The sequence below is a fragment of the Chinchilla lanigera genome, unplaced genomic scaffold, assembly GCF_000276665.1.
Source record: "Chinchilla lanigera isolate Chin_1 unplaced genomic scaffold, ChiLan1.0 scaffold00004, whole genome shotgun sequence".
NCBI lineage: Eukaryota > Metazoa > Chordata > Mammalia > Rodentia > Chinchillidae > Chinchilla > Chinchilla lanigera.
This window is the reverse complement of record NW_004955405.1, coordinates 42,124,946-42,147,246: the sequence shown is the minus strand read 5'-3', so window position 1 is coordinate 42,147,246 and position 22,301 is coordinate 42,124,946. Positions and strand designations below refer to the sequence as shown.

General features: G+C 58.4%; 1 protein-coding gene across 1 annotated transcript in view; it reads left to right on the top strand.

The window, feature by feature from the left end:
- The window catches only part of Large (like-glycosyltransferase), a gene marked incomplete in the record, with an annotated part of 333,637 nt that overhangs the window by 77,820 nt on the left and 233,516 nt on the right, over nucleotides 1-22,301 (top strand). The window contains 1 exon segment of the mRNA XM_005374653.2: nucleotides 7,559-7,744. Coding sequence (XP_005374710.2) covers nucleotides 7,639-7,744 — 106 coding nt within the window.

The window sequence follows — 22,301 nt, the reverse complement described above, 5'->3', positions numbered from 1 at the left end:
AGCCCCGCGTCGGCGGGGATGGCTTGGTGTGTAATCACCGCTCCGGGCTGCGCTGACAGCCCCGCAACTAATGAACTAGCACTTATTAACCAGCTGGCGGGCGTCTGCGTCTGCGTGGTGTGCTGCGTCAGTGAGGTGCATATATGCAGCTTCATGTTCTATAGCGGCCCGGGTGCCTGGGGCTTCATCTCTGCCTTCCAAGGTGGCAGCGGAACACTCACCTGGAAGTAGGAGTGTGAAGGGTCGTTCCAAGCGCGGAGAGCTGTGCACCGGGCTGGGGTCTTTGTGTCTCCACGTGGACTCTGGACGAGAGGAGCAGGTGCTGCGTGCTGGGGCGGAGATGGTTTATTGAGCCCCACACTTGACATAATTGGGATTGCGACACCCAGAGACAGTGTCTGGCCAGCTCACAGGGTCACTTGCTGGCCGAGCACCCCTGAAGTCTAGCTCTGTAGCCTTTCAAAGTTGGGGGGGACCCAGAGATGCTGTCACAGCCTCCAACTGCCTTGAGTCTATGTTACTGCTGTTGACAGTGGCTGCTTAGAACTGGGTGTCTCTGGCCCCACAGAACTGAAATGGTTCTTCTTGACTCAGCCTCCCAGGGTGTTTTCCTTAACTTCGCAGTACTGCACAGGTAGGTAAAAGTTGCAGTTTGTATTGCACATCTTCCCTACATTCCTATGTTGAATGTCACCCAAAATGTGCATTATTCAGCGACAGGGCTATTGAACATACAGAGTTGGTTCAGAGAAAGTCGTCCTGGCTCCAGCTGAGCCCCTCCCTGATCCTCTGGTATTGTTACCAGAGACAAGCCTGGCAAGTGGTCCTTGTTGTCCACTTCAAGGGTTCTTGTTTTCACTTCAAAGAACTGGGTGGGACAGCCAGAAAATGTAAAAGTTGAATATTTATTTAAAGGTAAAAGAAGAAGAAAAAGAAGCGCTCTGAGAAGTGCTATGCAGAAAAGAAGAGGGAAGAGAAAACATACCCTGCACATGGAGTGGGCCACTGCAAGAGCAAGAAGAGAGTGGCCCCAAGGCCAGTGATTGCCTGTTATATCCTCCTTCTGACCTCAGATCTGGGCTGCCCATGCAGGGCTGTGAAGCTGCTCTGTGCGTTTCTGGGCCATGATGGACAGCTCTCCGTGATTGACACATGGCATTCAGTTGTCCAGCCAGCTTGCCATGCCCTAATCTCCCATCTCAGCGAGCCTGGATGTCCTTATATCTGGGCATGGACTGGCACACGGGGCAATGCCATGTGAAGACCAGGACTGCTGGCACAAGCCAAGAAATTGCTGGAAGCAGGCCCTGCCCTGGCACCTCAGGGAGAGCGCCCACCACCCCTCATGAGCTTGCACATCACAGTCTCACCAAGCCCACGCTTGGCAATGACCTGCGCATGTTAGCATGATTCACTCTGCATTACTGAATTCCATCTTAAGAAAATGCTATCCTCAGTCACAGGAGAGGGTACGTGGCCCAAGTCAGGGGCATATTCCAAAGGGCTGACAGGGGATTACTGTTGCAGCCATTGTTCAGTTGAATTCAGATCCCTCAATGTCAGAGCACCCTGCGGTGTGTATGCATCACAATTTCTAGATTTTCTGGCTTGAAACAAGGGCGAGCTCTGTCCTCTGAGTGGGTGCGTCCTCCCTGACTTTCTCCTGTGAGTTTGGTGAGATTTCGGGGACTTCACATCTGCCTTGTGGTCGAGAGCAGAACTGGGTCACAGCCCAGCCCCCAACGGGTCCCTGGCAAAGGAGAAGGCCTTGCCTTAACCCTGAGGCTACGCAACTCACCCAGCCCGGCAGGCGCCGCCCCTAGCCTGCCTGGGACCTGAAGGGCAGAGCGTGGCCCCACGCAAAGAAAGGCTGCAGGCGCGGCCCTCCATGACCCTTCGCTGGCCTCAACACCTGTGCTTTCTCTTACACCAGTCCTCATGTTGCCCTCCTTCCTCCTAAATACGGATGCCATCAGCCTCCCCAGGAAGTGTCCTTAGCCACCCAAGGGCTGTAGGGCCAGGTTCAAGGTCTTCACATAGTGTCCCAGGTCCAGTGGGTTCCCTACCAGCTGCCCACCTCGTGCTCAAAGTTCCGCTCTCCCTGGCCCCTGGCATGCCCTCGTGCCGTCCTCAGGTGGGCCCCAGCAGGGGCTCCCCCTCTCTCCTGCCAGCCTTTGCTGTGCTCTGGCCTAGCTCAGCTGTTCCTGCTGAGAACCTGTCTTGTAAGCATCTATCTGCTGTTGGTCATTCACGCCCTGAGGCTCCGGAAAGGCAGGACCTGCTGCGTCCATTCTGTAGCCCCAGCCCCAGGCTTGCCCTGGAAGAGAGGACACCGGGATGACTGGCAAGGATGCCCTGTTCGTATCATTTGCCACCAGAGCTATTTATACAGAGTCTCCGAGGGCCTCGGAATTAAGAATGATAGAGTCTGTGGTGGGAGGGTGGGAAACCCTCAAGCCACCAGTACACTGGAGTGCTGTTTGTAGTAACGGCCCTTGTTAAAAGCTGCTGAGTGTTTGCTTAAGTGGAGTGAAAATGTGAGGCATGGCAGCTTAAGTCTTCCCTTCCCGGTGTAAAAACCCAAAGCACTGAGACCAAAACACTCTGTCGGGCAGCTTCCTGTGTAGCCTTTGCACGAGATGAAGGGCTGATCTTGCATCAGAAAGAAAACATAAACTCAGCCACCCTGAGCTGCAGTCTGGCCGGGGCAGCGGGCCCTGGGAGGACCTGTGTGCGCGGGGTCTGTTTGGTAGCACATTGCTGGAGCAGGTGCTGTCTGAAGGGGACGCGTCGCATGACCTCTCCGTTCTCTCCTTTGTGACCCAAGACCTGTGGTGGGCCCTAGCTCCCACCTGCAAGCCTAGCAACACTGGCGTGTGGTAACACAGGGTGCTCTACAGTTGCGTGCAGCACAAGGGGTGGAATTAGGGAAATCGCAGGGAAGTGGGTCATGAGCATCACCTCCCCAGGCCCAGGGAGTGGCTCTGGAGGAGCCGGGCACGGCGTGAGTGCTGGTTGGAGCACCCCTCGAGCCTGTGAGGAGGACAGTCTCGATGAAGAGGTGGCATCCGGCCCGCCCGTAGTCAGCCTTCCCCAGTGACGCTGCTGGGCATCAGCCTGGGCACTGCAGGGCCTCGGCCAGCCCCACCGCCCTCCCTGGCCTGTGGTCAGCCGCAGTGGCCGCTCAGTGTCACTGGGGGCTGGGAAGCACCGAAACCCCACCTCCCAGCAGCGGGGCCGCAGCGTGTGGCCCTGAGGCGGGGAACGCCCAGAGGAGCTCCCAGGGAGAAGCTGGGATCTGAGACAGCACTGGAGAGCAGCTGCGTTCCCGCCCCAGAGCAGGGCTGTTCACCCGCAGGGAGGGGCGCCGGGTGCTGCTGCACCTGCCAGTCTCTGCCGGGCTGTCCCGTGTGTAAGAGCAGGGACAGACGAACGGTCGGCCCAGGAGAATCTGCCCTTCCGCCATAAGCAGAAGAGTGTTGGGGGGGCACTGGGAATTAAACCCAGGCACTGCACTAAGCTACGTTCTCAGTCCTTTTAATTTTAACTTTTAAATGTTGAGACAGGGTCTTACTAAGTTACTTAGGCTAACTCCAACTTGTGATCCTCCTGCCTCAGCCTCCTGAGTAGCTGGGATGACAAGAGTGTGCCATGGGTGCCTACATGTTCTCTTCAGTAGGTCTCCTTTTATGAAGTCACGTGACCCTGAGGGCGGCCAACTGCGTCCGCTTGCCTTGCTCCCTGCTTCCACCTGGTGTGTGGACGTCACGGCAGGAAGCCAGTCGCATGTGTCCTGTCCCTGGAACTTGGCTGGATGCCGCCCGGCACCTCATGCGGTTCCCTCCTGATGTAAGTTGGGTGGCTTCTGTGGCCAGAGCGTGTGCAGCTGCTCCAGGCTGAGTCCCCTCACTGCAGGGCTCTGTAAATGCCACGAGCTGAGAGAGGCTCCCACCTGGCCCTGGAGTTTGCTTTCCCGGTGACCAGGAGATGGGTGGCGCTCCCAGGCGACAAGGAGCAGTTCTCACTGCAGAGCTGGGAGAAGACGGTGGACCAGGCCGTGACGGCGGCCCAGGCGGGCTGCTACCCTCGATCCGTGGCATGCAGGTTCTGGGGCCAAAAGGACTTGCTACCCTGCAGCCAGAGAATTGGGGTTCCCCTTGGGACCCAGGGAACCACGTGACGGGAAGGGACACCGTGATGCAGCTCAGTGTGAAAGCCCTGGGTGCCCCTGGCATCAGTTAGAACACTGAGTGATCTGAGGACGGGGCTGTGTCGTTTCCTAGACTTTGTTTTCCATCCCAGAGATCTTGACACGCAGTTCCCAGCGACGCCTCCTGCCTGAGCCCTGTGGAAAGTCCGCTGTAACCCGGGGGCTGACGAGAGCCCCTCAGTGGCAGTGGCCTGCGGGATTCCCAGTGAGGATGCCACGGAGAGCACGGCTCGGCCTGGGCACCGCCTGGTCGGGGAGGAGGTGTTTTGAATTGCAAATAACCCACAGAGACATAATGAATTAAACTCTTCAGTGGTCTTTAAATTATAAAAGCAGTGTGTGCTTCTTATGTAAAGGGTGGTAGAGTACACATTTGTATGACATGAAAGTATCCCTATCCTACACCCAGTGATAACTTTCAACCCGCAAGCCTTTCTGCATAGCTGTGTGTACGTGTATGTATGACGAGATGTGATTGAAACATACGGTGAACGCTGAAGTTGAAAAAATGTTTTACAGTGAAAGACACGTGGCTGTTGACTCCTCTGCACACTCCTCCCCCCACTGTGCACACATCCATCACCCTGCCACTTCCCACAGCAGCTCCGGAGTCCTCTTTCCTGAGGGTCTTCACTTGCACTGTCCTGGCTGTCTGGGTGTCCTGAATGGATTCATCCGCTTCCGTTTCATGGTCATCTTGACTGTGGGGAGGAGCTGGAGATCACGCGGTGCCAGGTCCGGGGGCCGAGGTGATGAGGAGTCAGCGTGGTGCTTCTGTGCGGCGCCCTTCCGCTGACTGGCACTCAGCAGCAGCAGTCACTGTACTTCTGATCTCCTCTCATAACGACACCCAGGAAAGAAGACTCCAGAGCTGCTGCAGAAAGTAGCGAGTAGAATGGGGTCAGTGTGTTTGAAGAGGAGGTAGGATTTTCAGGGGATTGACAACAGTGTATCTTTTACTGTGCTAATTTTTAAGGTGTAAACATTCACCATGTATTTTGAGCTTACCTGATATCAATATCGGTATTTATATGTATATAGAGAGACAGACAGACAATGATATGTGGGTATTTGCTGATCTATACAAAGTTTAGTACTTTGGACAGAAGGGTACCTGCAATTAAACTACGCATTGAGGGTTTTGTTTTTTGTTTTAGTTTTCTGAGATGGGGTATCACTGTTCCAGGCTGGCCTTGAATTCACAGCAGTCCTCCTGCCTCAGCCTCCTGTGTGCTGGGGACACAGGATGTGTATCATCACGCTTGGCTTACATGGAGCTTTGACTCTTGCTGTTGTGGCTTAGCAGCATGTGACGATTTTTCTGGCTTCTACAGTGTTCCTCCTCAGCGGGAGTCCCATCCATCAGTGCAGAGATGTTCAGGAGGCACTGGCCGCCCTGGCAGAGGAGGACGTGGCATTGGCATGAGGGTGTATGCATTAGGAGCCCCTGGGGCCTCTGGTCACTGGTGGGCACTGTTGTTTCACAGCAGCAGAGCTGGCCAGGGTGCCCACAGCTGTTCACGCTCGCTGTGAGTTCCAGCTCTCTCCTGCCCTCCTCCGGTGTGGGTGCCTGTGCTGGCTTCCTGGCCTGAGTCCTGATGGTGATCTTCCTCTGAAGTGTGATTTTGGCACACAGAAGTGTCACAGAGAAGCCAAACTCGCGAGCAGTTTTCAGCCTTTGGGTTTAGCTTCAGATGCAGGGTTGTGCAGGCCCTGCTCGGGACTGGGCAGTGTTCCTATGGGAATTTACCTCCGCTGATGGAGGGGAGGGTTTTAAAGAGCTGCTTCTCTAACGCACTACCTAGATATCAACACGGTCGAATTCAGTTCCCATCTCCCGCACACCCCTGGCAGAGCTGGTCAAGCGAAGGCCACTTAGGGACAGAGGGTGCAGCTGCTGGACTTGAACTCTGGTCCACCTGCCCAGCCCTCATGCACACGGTCCTCCTCTCAGTCTCACTAGCAGGGCTGGCCTGTGGCGTTGGAATACAAACGTCCCAGGGGAGCTGGTCCTCAGCAGCCCTGGTGCCCTAAGGGATTCCTAGTCTGTACCTCCAGCCCGCTGGGGCTCCTGGGAAGGGCGTTCCGCAAATCTGCCTGCTGGGCCGAGGCCTGCTGGGCCGTGGTCTGGGCCGTGGTCTGGGCCGTGGTCTGGGCCGTGGTCGGTCCACTGGCGTTTCTGCCAGCAGCCGCTGAGCAGCAACTTCCAGAGTGGGCGGTCCGGCCTCCTGCAGCACTGGATCCTGCTGACTCGTTCAGCAGTGGTCAGACACCGCGGAGGCAGCGGGGAGCCGTGTCCCTGGGAGTGCGGGACACATGACGTCCGGGAGGGGAGGCCGTGACAGTGGAGGAAGGACGCACAGTGGGCAAGTGGTTGGGGTGCCCAGACAGCCACTCCCAGGCCTCTGCCGCCTCAGGGAGCCGTCCGTCCCCAGTGGCTGTGCCCGCAGGAGGCTCCACATGGCTGTGCCTGACCCCCAAAACCGGGCGACACCCGTGTGAGGGGCCGGGCGGCAGGGAGCCCTCTGGGTCAGACCCGTCCGCGCCATCCGACCTGTGCTGGTCTCTCTTCCACCCCTTCACGGCCGTCCACTGTCCTGGTCTAAGGAGAGCCTCTCCAGCTGGGTATGGGTCACCTGCTCGCTCTGTCCGTCTCTGCAGCGTGTCCTGTGCCCCAGCATCTCGGGGTGACCTCCAGTGCTGCGGTTAGGAGCAAGCCCCTCCCACAGCCCTGTGGAATCCGTTCTCAATGCTCCCAGTGGCTGAGGTCCCACTCACGCAGGTGCACCTGTGGCCCGGCAGCCCCCTTCCCTGGTATGCGCCCTCACCCTGCCACAGGGCCTTCCGGCCGCTGCGTGACACAGGACCTGTCTGCCCTCCTCACCACCAGGGCTTGGCAGCCACCTTCGTCAGCCCCACGCAGATCTTGGCTGTCACACCCTGGGGGGCCAGGGACGCTCCATGTGGCTTGGTTCCCCCCCCACTGCACTCCTCGAAGTCACCCTGTGGTCTGGGCTTTGAAAGCATGCACCTGGCTCGTGGTTGGTAGGCAGTAGGTGCTGACTCCATGCACCTCCTGGAGCTCGTGTGTGTGTGTGTGTGTGTGTGTGTGTGTGTGTGTGTGTGTGTCTCCATGTCCCCTGAACGCCCCTCGCTCATCTCTGTAAATAGTTCTCACGGGCTACAAGCCTACGGTGTCACCTCCCATGTCTCGTGATGACAGTGAGGCAGAAAGTCAGGGTCTGAGCACTGCCTTGCCGACCAGGAGACGTTGGGACAGTTCTCTCTGCAGGGGGCACCCACGTCCAGTGCCGAGGACTCAGCCCTGTCCTTTGCTCTTCCTTTCAGAAAGTATTATGAGGGAGGCTGAGGACACCACGCCCCGGACAGAGACGCCAGCCCGGGACTAGCAGAGCACTTCCGGGAGGATGCTGGGCGTCTGCAGGGGAAGGCGGAAATTCCTGGCGGCCTCACTCACCCTGCTGTGCATCCCGGCCCTCACCTGGGTTTACCTGTTCGCTGGGAGCTTCGAAGGTAAGAGCGGGGCTGAAGGAGCAGGGAAGGAGGCGGGTGGGCTGTGTGGCTGGTTGTGGGTGGCATGCCTGGGATGCACGGGTGCCGGGACAGCCAGCATTATAGGCGCAGGGAGGAGGAGCCGAGACCGGTGCCCAGGGTGATGGTGGGTGCACAGTGCCTGCAGCCCTGTGATCAGAGGGCCGCGGTGCCCGGAAGCAGAAGAGGCAGAGCCTGGCGGGGGCACTTAGCCGATGTTTCCCTCACGGGTCCACCTGTTTGTGTCTGTGTTCGCATATCCAGCTTTGTGGCCCTGGCACCGAGAACGAGGAGACACAGAGGCTGACATGTGATGGCCGTGTGGCGGTGGGCACTGAGGAGGCGGGAGGCTGGGGGCCGAGGAGAGGCTGGCCAGAGCTGCAGCCTGGCTGGCAGCAGGATGCCAGCACGCTCACAGCCATATGGGGGGCCTGTAGGGCGTGCGGGGGTTTCCGCACAGACTCAGGGGAGGAGGGCCTCCCTCTGTGGGGACTGAGTGGGACCCCCAGGGCGCAGCATCCTCCCAGCCGGCAGTGTCAGAGGGGGCACCGTGATTTGTGAATCAGGTGAGCCCTGTCTCCGCGGGGTGAGAGGGCCGCACTGAGGCTCCTGCTGCCTTTTCTTTACCCCACACGTGGACTAAAAAAAAAATTCATCCCCAGGAAGTCGCTACTGTGGTTTTGAACATTTGCTTTACTCGTCATTTTAATGACACTCAAGGCTGCCTTTCCACTAGGAGTTGGGCTCAGCTTTCGAGCCCTGCCTTGGGGCGGGAGACGGACGTCCACAGAGCGGAGCTGTGCACCTGCACTGCAAGGCTCGGGCCCCCAGCCCTGGCGTCCAGGGCCACAGCCTGTCACCGCTCGCCCACAGCTACTTCCCTAGATCAGTGATGGCGAACCTCTTAGAGAGGAGTGCCCAGACTGCAGCCCAAAACCCACTTGTTTATCGCAAGGTGCCAGCACTGCAGTTAAACCTGAATATTAAGGATTTAGTCTGGAAAGAACAACTCATACGGGAGCATCTTTTGCCCTAAAAGAAAAACACAGCACGTGTGTCATGGGTTTGACACCACTGCGTCCCATGGTGTCTGGGGAGAGGGGCTTCATGTCGCAAAAGCATCGGTGCCGGAAGGTGGATGGGTGTTGATTTCTATGATGGAGGAGGTCAGGTGGCAGGAGAAAGAGGCAGCAGGGTGGTCCAGGTTTCAGAAGCAAAGACCCAGCTTGGGCAGTGTGACCAAACTAGTGGTAATAACGATGATGATGATGATGACTGTGGTGATGGTGGTGATGGTGGTGATGGTGATGGTGGTGATGGTGATGGTGGTGGTGATGGTGGAGATGGTGGTGATGGTGATGGTGGTGATGGTGATGGTGGTGATGGTGATGGTGGTGGAGATGGTGGTGGTGATGGTGATGGTGGTGATGCTGGTGGTGATGGTGATGACAGTGATGGTGGTGGTGGTGATGACAGTGATGGTGGTGGTGGTGGTGATGGTGATGGTGATGATGGTGATGATGGTGGTGATGGTGATGGTGATGGTGGTGATGATGGTGGTGATGGTGGTGATGATGGTGGTGATGATGGTGATGGTGATGGTGATGGTGGTGGTGGTGGTGATGGTGATGCTGACACCAAGAGCATGAACAGCTGGCATCTGAGCATTTCACTATTATAAGGCACTCGATGTAAGCCCTGTCTTCATGGGCCCTGTATGATAGAGACAGTTGTTACCCTGCTTCCCAGATGGGAGTGGGGCCATGAGCTTTGGTGACCTGGCCAGGCTCCCATGGTGTCAGGCTGGGGCTGGACTCCCAAGCTGACATTCTCTGGTGAGGCCACACTGCAGGCCCGGTCTCCAGTGAGGTGTTGGATCTGACAAGGGCTTCCCCAGGGTGTCAGGTGATCTTTCTGCATGGAAGTTGTAGAATTTCCATTTGTGCTCAGCAGCAAAAGCCCTCCCAGAATGGTCGGCAGAAAGGGAATTGCTGGTTGGTATAATTACTGAGTTTGAAGACAGGTGGGCTTCAGGCAGGTTGAATCCAGGGGCTCACAGGTATTGTGGTCGGGTCTTTTGTTCTCCTTTTCTTTGCCCTTCCTTCCCTCTGGGTTACTTTGCCAACACAGACACAGTTGGAGGCTCTCACTGTGTCCCCACCAGCCCCTGCAGAGGGAGGGCTGCTTCTCCCCCATTCCCTGGGGTGACCCTGGCTCCATGCTGTGGGTGGGGAGGCTGGTGAGGCAGGCTGGTGCTTTTCAGCACACTCCGTGCCATTCCACACTCTCCACCGGTCACGGGGTGGCAGGTGGGGACTTGCCCAAAACACGGTGTGAGACTGACAGGGAGTGGGCTCCGTGTGAGGGGAGCAGAGGCTGTACAGAGTGTGGGGGGCTCCGCGTGGTTGTGAGTGTGGTTTGATGCCAGCTCAAAGCCTTCCTGGGTCATTGTGTGGCCTGGCACAGGCCCAGCTGGCGAGGTGGCTGTGCTCACTGACTGTCCGTGGCTTCACTGGCCTTCGCGGAGCTGCCTGTCTTTTGGGTCCCGTGGTCACTCTTGTGCCCATGTGGCTCCTCCCAACCACGCCTCCTTCCTCCACCTCTGCAGGCACCGTGGGCCTTTTCTGCCCTGCGGCAGGACCCCGGGGTTTGTGGAGTTCGCGGCTGGAAGGAGCTGCTGTCTGTGGGAAGAGCCTTGTGGGCACGTGTGAGGCACTATGGTGACTCACTGGTACCCGGGCTGCAGAGGGCCCACAGCCAGGCAGGCGGGTCGGAAGGCGCGGGCATTGGAGGAAAGCGCGTGTGTTTAGCACATGCAGGGCTGGCATCTGTGCCAGGGCAGGAGCGAGCAGAGGTACTGACCTGAGCCGACTCCGGCCGCACTGCCATTTGTCATCGCTGAGTTCTTGGTCCACTGCCCGTTCGGCCTCAGCAACCAAACTGCTGCTCAAGTGAACGTGACCGAGCGTCACCATGAGGCTTTTCAGCAGAAAGCGAAGGGTCCTGACCTTTGACCTTGCTGGGTCAGGGGAGGACTGGAGCTCCGAGGGACCCTTCCTTTGGTTTATTCTCATGGGTGTGGGGGGCAGGGTTTTAGTCCCGGACGGCCTGTGTGCACATAATGGCTTCCCAGGCACTGCCCTGCCCTTCGCCCCAGAGCACACGTGGGAGGTTTGTGACCACAGACGGGACAGGGCTGGAGCAGACCGTCTGCTGAGGTCTTAAGTCCTCGTGGCCAGTTTGAGGCAGCAAAGCCCACCTTGCCTCCTGCTCCTGGCACGGAGCTGTCACGAAGAAGGGCATCACAGTGTAAGCACACAAGTTGGCGAGTGCTGTATGAAATGGACAGTGTGATGTAGAGTTGCGTTGATTTTCTTTTTTAATGGATCTAACCTGAAGAGCTCTCCTATCCTGTGCTCAGCCACTGTCAGCCCTGAGTGCAGCAAAGCCTCCCGGGGATCAGGGCTGTGCCTGTGAGGAGGGCAGTCCCCGCGGGACAGTGTCCGGGCTCCTCGCCTGTGGCTGAGCACAGCCCCCTGAAGGTCTCAGTGTCTGCGGGGGCAGCGGAGACCCGTACGGCCCCTCTGGTTGTGAGGTTGTGACCAAGACGCCCCCACCTCCGCACACCCACTGCACCCCGTAGAGCACAGCCACGGGCGTCCTGGAGACGCTAAGCCGGAGCTCCTCGTCTGTATGAGCCCTTCAGACCCTTCACCCCTCCGATTCTCTCGCGGTCAGCGGTGCTCTGAAATTTTAAATGGAAAATTCCAGGCGTACTTTCAAAGTGTTAAGTTGCTCTGGGTCCCAAGGGGCGTGGTGCCCTGTGACTCTGACTGCTCCATCAGCCAGGACCGGAACTGTCCCCTGTGCTGTGTGGCCCGCACTGCCTGCCTGTCCTGGCTTAGTGGAGGCTGCGATTGCCAGGCTGCCTGGCTCCGTGGGGCGGTGCTCCTGCCCGGGTCACCTGCATTCTGCTGGCTAACAGCCCCACCGAAGCCGCGACACCTCCAGCTTGAGTGGTCAGAGGGAGCTGTGCCTGCTCTACTGAACGAGTGAGAGATCTGCACTTAAGCACGAAACGAGTCTGATGTCAGGGTCTCCCGTAAGAACAGATCTGTCCCTGACATCATGGAGAAGGAGGGACAGTGTGCGAGTTCTGCTGTCATAGTCACAGCTGCAGGGGCGACGAGCACTCAGTGAGCAGGAAGGGTGGTGAGAGCTGTGGGTTGCGGTGTGTGCAGGGAGGGAGTATGTGTGCAGTCCTTCCCTCGGATAGGCGGATGCTGTTCCCGTTCCTGTAACAGATTACCACCTTAGTGTCTTTAAAAAACTGAATTTTTTCCAAAGGTCGAAAGTCGAGACCCACTCTGTCTGGGCTGAGGCCGTGAGGTTAGAAGGGCTGGCTCCCTCTGGAAGAGCCAAGAAAGACTCTTCCTCTGGCCGTTTTAGCTTTAGGGACACCCCGCCCTCCTCTGCGGCCCCACGCACATCCCCAAGGGCGTCAGACTAGATATATCTCCACATCTCCCTCCACAACCTGTGACCTGCTCCTGCTTCTGTCCACTCATCTCCATCTGTGACCATAGCGCTCCTCCCAAGAGGTGACTGATGACCGCGCGGGCCCCACCCAGATGACCTGCGATCACCACCCTCCCTCCAGACATGGAATGGAGCGGCACCTGCTGTGGTCCTCCTGCCATGGAAGGAGGCACTCACAGGTTGGGGTGATGAGCCTGAACATGTGTGGGTGGCGTTCTTCCCTGCCCAGAATCTGAAGGATGTTGTCCACCCAGCTTCCTGTGTGCCCATCTTGTCCTCCTCTGGAGCTTGGGGTCCTCTGATCTCAGCTTGATACGTAGACACGAACAGAGTTGCCATTCCGTGAAAAAGCTCCGTGTTAGCAGTGTGGTTGTGAATTGTTCAGGCCCATGAGATCATGGCGAGGTATCTGTTACTGGTGACATCACTAACCGGTAATGGGCTGCAGCTAAGAGGAGGAGGCCAGAACCTCTTCTCTGGGGATCCTGGTTTTAAGGTGGTTTCCCTTATTTTGATTTCAGATACCAGTTTAACAGAGGGAGGGAGTGGTTTTCTTTGGAGAGCTATTGATGGTTGAATAGGTCTGTTAATTTTAAGTAAAAGATACACTGGTTTAACTACTTTGGAAAACACTGGTTTTACTGGGTGAAGCCATGCATGCCCATCAGCTGCATCCCGAGGTGCACACCAGGTGGAAGAGCATGTGCAGGCACACCAGGCTTGTGCACATGGCACACACAGGAAGCTCCAGGATGCTGCCCACTGCAGGCCAGGCAGGGGTAGAGCGGAGATTGATACAGCCAGGTGCTGTGAGCGCAGAGCCAGTGCCGAGGAAAGCCGGCAGACACACTCACTGTCCTTTGATGTCCACAGACAGAGGAACCTAGGACGGGCCGGCTCTGGGAGGAAGGGTGGTGCAGAGACTGCGCAGAAGGCTTTGGGTGCTGCTGATAATTTACTTAGTAACATGGGGATTTTATAGTGTCACTTTAAATGAATTCAAGTACAGTGATACCTTGGTTCAGAAACACTTTTGTTTACAAACAGTTTGGTTCACAAACAGAGCCTTTTGGGACAATTTTGTTTGCGAGCTCTGCATCGGGTGACCAACACGACCATGGCCACCTTTCCTACAGGAACAAAAATGTGGCACCTTTGCCAAAATGGTACAACAAGTTAAGTTCATGAACCAAGGTATCACTGTATTTCACTTGTCTGCACTTTAGTTCATGTCTTTAAGCCCTATGCAAAGCTAGATGCTTAAGTGAAAAGCTGAATTTCAAGAGATTCTTTTAGATTTTTGTATTTTCAGATGAGAGGGTTTTATTAACCTTTGGGAGATATGCCTCTGTGTCGCTGTCAATTCAAATACTTTTTAAGCAGGAGACGTTTCTTGGGGATTGGCGTCTAACACTTCTCCTTAACCTTAACCTCTTTCCCTTCCTGGTGCATTTCAGCATCTGCACGGGACTTGCTCTATAAAAGTTTGATCACAGCACTGACTTCGAGATCTGAATTTGTTCGTGAAACCTGTGTCCGCCTGCGGATTTTCATCAGTTCAAAATGAGGCCAGTCTTCCCACCAGGACTAGCAAAGATACAGCGCTAATAACATTAAAGCAATATTGCTGGGCGTAGATGCCAAGCCATGCTTGAGGGTGAATGTTCCCATGTACGTTGCTCAGTAAACATGCGCTGGGCAGAGAAGGAAAATCCCTCTTATAGAAGGTGGAGAACCCGGAAAAGGAAGTGAACCCTGAAAATGAGAGCGCGTTTTCGATTGTGTCTGGTGTGGGGTGGAGCTCGCCTGGTGCACAAGGCTGGGCGTGATGGGGGTGGGGAGGGAAGGACCAGACAAAGGAAACAGGCCATTTACAGCTGTGAGCCGCAGAGCCATCGGTGGACCTCCGAAGGTTACACCCGCGCTCAGCAAGCAGAGCCCCAGGCCTCCCGGGAGGGTCCGTGCTTTGGGGGTCACACGGTGACCTTCCCTCACGGGCACAGCCTTGGTTCCCTGTGGAATATGGGCAGTGTCTGAGTTACTCCTGTCTGCTCCTGGCTTCGGCATTCGGTGGGGTGCCGGCCAGGTAAACTTGGGGCACATCCGCTGGACATCGTGTTGGGTTTGACCTGCTCCGTTTCTACTAGTTGTGAATTCATTGGGGGTAGTTAAATACTGAGAGATAATTGGCATTCCTTTCTTAAAAAACTGGAAAGATCTACCAAACTGAGAGGCTCTTTCCCTGTGACAGCGTCCGTGGGCGGAGTCCTAGCTGTCCCTCTGCAGGGGCGGAATGTTCCTGTTGGTCCCAGCGTGCCCTCGCTCCTCAGCTCCCACCACCCTGCGCGCCGTTTCCTGCAGAGAATTTAGGAGAAGGAGCGTGTGCCCCCTGCGTGTGTCACACAGGCCCTGGCGCCTGGGTTAGCTTCCAGTTTGCATCCTTTTGGCTTTTTCTGTGCTTCACGCTGGCTCCGCCTTCTGCGTGCGTCGTTTCACCTCGTCCCCACAGAGTCGTGACCCCCGACCGTCCCGGGCTGTAGATGAGGAGACGGGGCTCGAGATGTTGACCTGTTTGACCAGGGCTCGCGAGGGAAGGGGCCAGCCCGTCTGGAGAGCTCCCGTGCGGTGTGGTCCCCAGAACGCACAGGTGCAGAAAGAGCCGGAGGGTCCCGTCAGGGTCGGGATGCTCAGGTGCTAGGCAAGGACAGGGCAGCCCCCGAGACAAGTGGCTCTTTTGGATGCGGAGGCAAACCGTGTTCTGTGGCTGACAGGATTATTTTAAGCCAATAGAAGCAGAAAATCTGATCAGCCCTGTAATGCAATTTGTGTTTTGTTTCTACCATAGATCACAGAATTAGGGCGGGGCGGACATTAGGGACCATCGTGCGGCTTACAGCTAAGTAGATGAAACCTCCGCAGCCTCACAGACCTTATGAAGGTCAGGGCCAAGCAGGGGGAGCGTGTGCTGAGGACGGGTTGAACCCCGACAAGCGACTCGCCCCCCGGGTCAGCTGTGCCCCTTCAGAGGGAAGAGGATGGAGGCTGCGCAGTTGCTCTGGAGTCCAGCACGGCGCTGCTGCAGAGCCCGTTCCCTCTTGTGCAATCGTGTAAGTGAGGAACGCTTCCAGGAAGGTGACACGGACCCCCACGGCCAAGAGGTCCTCGTTTCACAGCGGGGGAGCCCAAGACCTGGAGGACCACAAGGTCCCGGAGCCACCTCCAGGCTGGCGGGTCACGGAGTCCTCTGTCATTTACTAGGTGTAAGGGAGCCAAGGGCCCTGCCAAGTTAGTCTACTGCGTCGGTGTGCGTTTTCGGGCATGCGCAGGAGGGGACGCGTGACTCGCCGTCCGGTGGGCCTGAGTCGTGGATGCCGTGGTCAGGTTGGAGAGGATTAAGTTTTACAGAAGTGCCCAGGTGTGAGACCTTGACGGTGTGATGAAGGGAAGAATCATCGCTGACACCAGGCCCATCACTTCCACACCGGTCTTCTCGGCAGGCTCAGCATGTGGTTCTCATCGCACGCCTGCCCTGCAATGCTGTGTGTCCTCAGCAGAGTCACCTAACCTCTCTCAGCCCAGACTTCCTGCTACAGAACCAGCGTGCTGCTCCCTGCTCACCTGGGCTTGGGGTAGATGACAGAGAGTCCTGGTGCCTGTCTGAAGAGCGCCAGCCATGCTGGACTCCTGCTTGGCGTGGGCCTGGCGATCCTGGACGTCCCTCGTGCTCCACCAGAGGCACTGCACGCCCCGGCCCACAGGAGCCTGGACTCCTGCTGGACAGAAATCAGTGGCGGACCCTGACACCGAGACCAGGCCTCAGCCTCCTCCGACTGTGCCAGTGGGTGGCATTTCTCCTGAGCCCGTGTGGCACTGTTGGACGTGACTGAGTGGTCCTTCTGCAGCCCCAGGGGGGGAGAGGGCGATCCTGGAGCTTTGGAGCCATCCCTGGGCCTCCCAAGGTTACCCATGCACTCAGCAAGCACGGCCCTGGGGGCTCTCGGGAGGGTCCTTGCTTTTGGGGTCACATGGAGACATTCCTTTGTGGGGACAGCCTTGGTTCCATGTGGAACCAAGTTACTCCTGTCTACTCCTGGCTCTGGCCTTCTGCGGGGTGCAGGTCAGGTAAACTTGGGGTGCAGCGGTCTTGCGTCTCCAGGTATCAGACAGACGCTCAGTCATGATCTACACATCTGCATGCAGAGAGCAGGGACCTGACCCAGAGTCTGATACCACGGAGGTCAGAGTTCCCCTCTGAGGGAGCCCTCGTCTTCATCAGAATGGGGAAGGTGGAGGCAGGGTAGGACCTGTGCCGAGGGGCTTCCTCACCCTGCGCGTTGGGGGTTTGTGATCGTCCTGGATGCCCAGGGCCCTCTGGGCAGCAGTCTGGTGTCTCTGTGTGGCCATCCGTTCTCCCGGCCTTCCTCTCAGCCCACGGAGTGAGTGCCTGTTACTTCAGCACTGGGCATGTGTGGCCCCAGACTGGACTCAGAAGGACACAGGATGTGTCCCTGTGCCCAAAACAGTGGCTCCTTTGCTGGTCTTTGGGGCCAGTGACCTTTCTCCTGGCGGCATTCCCTGAGGGCAGTGGACTCCAGAGAGCCCGGGGGGGGCCATGCCAGCCCTGGTTGGTGGGTAGTGGAGGCCATGTGAAGGCTGAGGGCGCAGTTCCTTCGCAGGGAGGACTCACAGTACGGCCAGGGTGGCCCTGGACGCCGAGTGCTGGAAAGGGAGGGGAGCGGGCGGGGCCTCGCTGGAGCCTGACTCTTGTGGAGTCGGCGTGGGCAGGAGTCCTGGGTTGGTCTGGGCACCCAGGAGGCGAGGGTGCAGGGCCGTCTGTGGAGGCTGCTGACCAGTGCCAGGAGTGGCCTTAGGGGCGCCGCTGTAACCGGGCTGCCGGGCGATGTTTGGAGAAGCGGCCGAGCAAGTACAGGCACTGTGGACCTGCAGGGCTCCGATAACTGACCCCGGGGAAGTCCACTGCGTCTTCAGGCACCCCGTCCCTCCGCCTGTGCCCCTCCCTGGAGACACGCCCGTCTCAGCCTCCCACATGCCTGCCCGAGGTGCGCAGTGATTCTGTGTCAGTGGTGGCAATCACCCCGCCTCCCCCCACGGTCAGGGGACGTTCAGCTCCATCAGGCCGGGTGGGAGAAGCCTCCTCCTCCTGCTCTTCTTCACTCCCCTGCCTCCCGATGAGTGGAGCCGGGTGTCAGCCGGCACCCGTGTGTCATGCAGTATCCGTGTGTTGCGTGGCACCCGTCCGTTGTGTGGTACCCGTGGGTTGTGTGGCACCCATGAGCAGGGAGGACTGTGCTCTGCAGCCCCGGTTCAGAGCCTCCTGCCCTCCTCCTGCCTCCATGCTCCCCACCTCAGACCCCAGGCCGCCCATGGTCATGCAGTCACTGTCAGCAGGGAAAGGGCCTGGGATTCTGGCTTCAGGTCGTCCTGGGCCTCTGGGGATCCCTTTTCTGATTTTTTTGGGGGGGTACCAGGAATCAAACTCAGGACCTTGCACTTGCCAGGCAGGTAGTGTGCTGCTGAGCTCTATCCCTGGCCCTGGGGAGCCCGTTTCCCACTCTGCAGCTGTGCTGAGCTGTGCGCCCGCATGGTGAGGCAGGGGCAGGGCAGGAGGCTGGTGGGTTAGCTGCAGAACCAGCGTGAAAGGTGTTAGGATGCCTGGCATTGCAGGCTCACCCTGCAAGTGGGAACCCGCTGCCAGTCACCCCTTAGCATCATCTGGCTTCTCCCCGTGCCCAGGTGGTGCCAGGCCCGTGGGCCACACCCGGGGTCTCCTTCCCTCCTTACACTGAAACCCTGCCCTCTGCTGACATCGTCAGAGATCTGAGAGGCCGGGTTCCTCTGCAGGGCCGCGTGGTGTGCGGTGGGCGAAGTCCTGGCCCAGCTTTCCTCTGTCCCTCTCTGTCCTCTGTGTCCAGGCTGACTGTGGAATCTCGTCCACTGGAGCTTTTCAGAATGTCAGCGCTGCTCTAGGAACCATGCTGTGCAGCGGGCGTCCACAGGGAGTGGCCTGGTGGCTTCAGCAGCCGGACCCTCGCCTCCGCAGAGCGGCAAGGGCTGCTTCTGGGTCACCCTGGGCCCAGCGCCCTGAAGCTTCCAAAATTCCTGAGCAGGCAGGCCAGGGGGAAGCCGTGTACCCTCTGCCCTGCACCCAGCAGGCTGCCCATGCCAGGGCCTGTGACCTGTGACCCCTCTGCTGCCAGGAACCGCTGACTCAGCCTCCAGGTCCCTGGCCCGGAGGTGGCTCCTCCCTCGGAAGGCTCCACTTGCATTCCATCTGCAGTCATCTCACTCCAAGGGATTCCTGGGATGTTAGATTAGCAGCAAATGACATTAGTGCTGAGAACCGACTTCGGTTACCTGAAATGCAAGCATCATTGTAAGGACAGAAACAACCTCCCGCCCCCACCCTGCTTACACCCCGCCCCCCTAGGCCCGCAGAGGCGATTTCCTGTCAGCCTGGTCCTGGCACTTTTTCGCTGGCAGCTGTCTCGGAGGCACAGCCTGTGTCACCACGCTGTCAGCGCCCAGCCAGTGTACACGCGGTCCCCTGTGCCCTTCGCCCGCTGCGCCTGCTGTGACACCAGATGTGAACTCTGACCCTGGCTGTGCGTGCCCAGGCCACGGCCCGTCCTGGTGCCCCAGTGTCACGGTGGCCGTGTGGCTCCTTGGCTTCTTGCTGTGCACAACCCCGTCCTCTCCTCCGCCCACCCCGGTGCAAGCAGGGGACGTCGCAGTGTCCGCCATGGAGGGAAGCCGTCGCTGCCTCCCAAGGCAGTGGTGGCGGACGGTGCCGGGAGCAGAGAGCAGAGCCACGCGTGTAGAGACTCAGACCTGCTCTCCCTGCGCGGTGGGGAGGGCGACGAGGCGTGCGCTCTTGGCAGCGTTTCCTCTGCTGAGGTGACTGGGCCTCGGGGCGGGTCGCGTCCACTGATTCCCTTCTGTAGCCTGGGGACGCAGGCGGAGGATGTCGGAGGTGCTCCCTGAGCCCGGCTGCATGAGCAGGCGACAGTGAGCGCACATGTGGGAAGACCCAGCACCCGGTGAGGGTCCCTGGGCTGCTGCCCGTCCAAGCCGGCCCCCTGGGGGCAGAGGAGGATCCCCACCTCCATGGCATCTGCACCGGGTGCAGGGCAGGGTTGGTGGTCTTGTGTGGGCACACGGGCAGGAGCTGCGGTCTGGGTCCAGCCTGCGGGAACTTGGGTGTGGGGGAGCTGTGGCTCCTCCCTGAGTCTGGCAGAGATGCTGGGCTGGAGACCCACGAGCATGCTTCGTGGATCGCTGTCCTCTGTGAGGGTGACTGCGAAGTCCCCTCGGCTTGGCTCCTGGCCCCAGAGGCTGGGCTGAAGCCCGAGGAGTCTCAGAAGATCAGAGGCCGGTCCTCGGGACTTCAGTGAGCAGCGGTTTCCTCCGTGTGACGGCAGAAGCAGTTAGCACAAGAGAGAAGCAGAGGAGTGGACTCCACCAGAGTTGAAGTCTTCTGTTTCAGAGGGCTCCGGTGGGAGAGGCCCTCGGCCGTTACACACCTGGGAAAGACCTGTGTCCAGAGCAGACAGGAGCTCCTCCAGCTCGGGGTGAGAGCCGAGGACTGCAGCTGGCATTTCTCGCGTGAGGACGTGCAGGGCAGGCGGCTGGGCAGCCGGGCAAAGGTGGGCCAGCTCACGAGTCCCTGGGACACGGGGGCAACGTGCCTGGGATGCCGCCCCGGCCCCTGTGACTGTCGTCAGAGCCAGGAAGCGTGGAGACGCTGGAACCTCGGGGCTAAGGCTCTGCAGCAGCGACTCCGAACAGGAACGCGCTGTGCCGCCCAGAAACTGCGCTGGACCCGCAGGACGCGTGCCGGGGCGGAAAACAGCACCGGGAGCTTGAACAGAAGCCAGCACGCGGCCTTGTTCCTCATGATCCAAACATGGAGACCACAGAGCTATGATGTGGGGAGCCAGCTGCTGAACAGTGTGGCCCGGCCATCTGATGGAGCATTAGCCAGGCATGAAAAGGAAGTGTTGGTTCATGTCATAACCTGAATAAAGCTTGAAAACAGGGCAGGTATAGAAGCCTGAAGCAAAAGGCTGAATCACTGATGGTTCCATTCCCAGGCAGAGTCAGGACCGGAGACTCCAGAAGACAGGAAACAGGCCGGGTTTCCAGGACCGGGAGAGCCATTGGGCTGGGGCTGCCGCTTCCTCCCCGTGATGAAAACGCTCTGGGGTCGGGAGGACAGTGGTGCCCCTGCCCGCTGATGCAAGCGCCCGAGAGCAGCTGAAAGGTGCGGGAGCGATGGCACGGGTTATTCCTCAGCCAGGGTGGAAGGACTTCAGGTGGAGCAGGGCAGGAGCCTTGCCCCGCACCTGGTCCTTTTCTCTGGCCCTCCGCTGTCCCAGCAGGTTCGCCCTGCGATGCTTCCTTCCCTTACCTCCAGGGGGCCGGAGCCCCACAGCGGGGACGGAGACGGGTGAGCAAGAGAATGTGGGAGCCCGTGGGCCTCCTGCCAGGAGAGGCTTCCTTCCCGTGACCTCGCAGCTGGTGAGGCTCTCGTCTTAGCTCGGGGGACAAGGTCGCTGTGAGGACCTGGCACTTACCTTGCAAGCAGCCCGGGTCCTTACAACAGGGACTGTGAGCCGTGGCCTCCCCTCCAACATGGACACGTGAAGGGGAGTGTGGCTTTGTGCTTTCCAGACAGTGAGGGAACCAGTGGCAGGAGGATAAGGCGCCCTGTCCAGGGTCACAGGTTCTTTTGGGACACAAGGTTGCTGCGGGGTCTCTTGCCCCTGAGAGGAGGGGTCTGGGCCCCACCTAGGGAGCAGCAGCTTCCCCAGCCCTGGCCACCAGGTCTCCACCTCCGCCCTTCACCCCATCCACATCCCGTGCTGCCTCCCGGCAGAAAGCGTGTCCTCCAAGACCCGGCTTTCCACAGTGTTGTGAGTCCAACTGTGTCCCCAAAGGACTAGGAAAGTCCCCGCCCCCAGGCCTGTGTGGGACCCAATTCCAGACAGATGCTTAGCAGAGGAGCAAACCAAGATGAGGGCATGGTGGTGGCCCTGGACCCAGCGCCCCAGGGTCCCTGTGAAGGTGAAATTCGCACACAGAGCCAGACATGGACAGAGGAAAGATGGCGTGAGGAGGTGCCTGGCGCCCCAGGGAACTTTCCCTCCAAAGCCCTGAGGACTTTGGAGCTGCACCTCGGTGTCTAGCCTTGAGAACTGTGACACGTTCCCGCATCCAAGCTGCCTGGTTATGACAACCAAGGAGACTAAGAAACTCTCTGTCGTGGGGCCATGGCCTTCCTTCGCCTCCAGGTCAGCCCGTCACGTGCCCTCTGTCCCCTCGACTGCTGTCATGCGGCTGTCACGGTGGACATTGCTGGGACCCACGCAGTCTGTCTCTCGGTAGAGGATCAGCAGTTTGCATCCGGCTGCCTGTGACGTCCCTGTCATTATGGAGGTGTGGAGAGATGGATGGATGCGTAAACGGAGAGATGAGCGGATGGGTGGATGGATGGATGGATGTGTCGACAGCATCATCAGTGAGTCTGCCGATTTCCTGATTCCAACAGAGAGAAGGCAACTTGCATCAAAGCTGGAAGTTTGAAAAGGAAATTAACATTTGAAAGATACACGTGTCACCTCTGTCTGAGGCCCTCTTTGGCAAGGGACCTCTGGATGCCTTTCCCAGTGTAAATAGCTTGGAATGCGTTAAAAAGTTCTCCAGTGTTTAAATTCACTGAATTACTGTCATTCTGAGCCGCTGCAGGTGTTCAGGTGATTGCTGCTCGTCACTTGTCTGTGTTTTTGTACTGGTGTCATGTTCGGGAGTGGGGGGCGGATTAAAAATAGCAGAGTTGCGTTACATCAGAGTTGGGGACGGCGATTAAATGACAGAGTCCGACACCTTCCGCTTCGCAGCATCTGTCCATTTACCCCGTGACGCGTTCCAGTGAAATCCAGGTGCCCGGGTGGTGCGGGGCGCTGCTCCTCGGTGGCTTGTG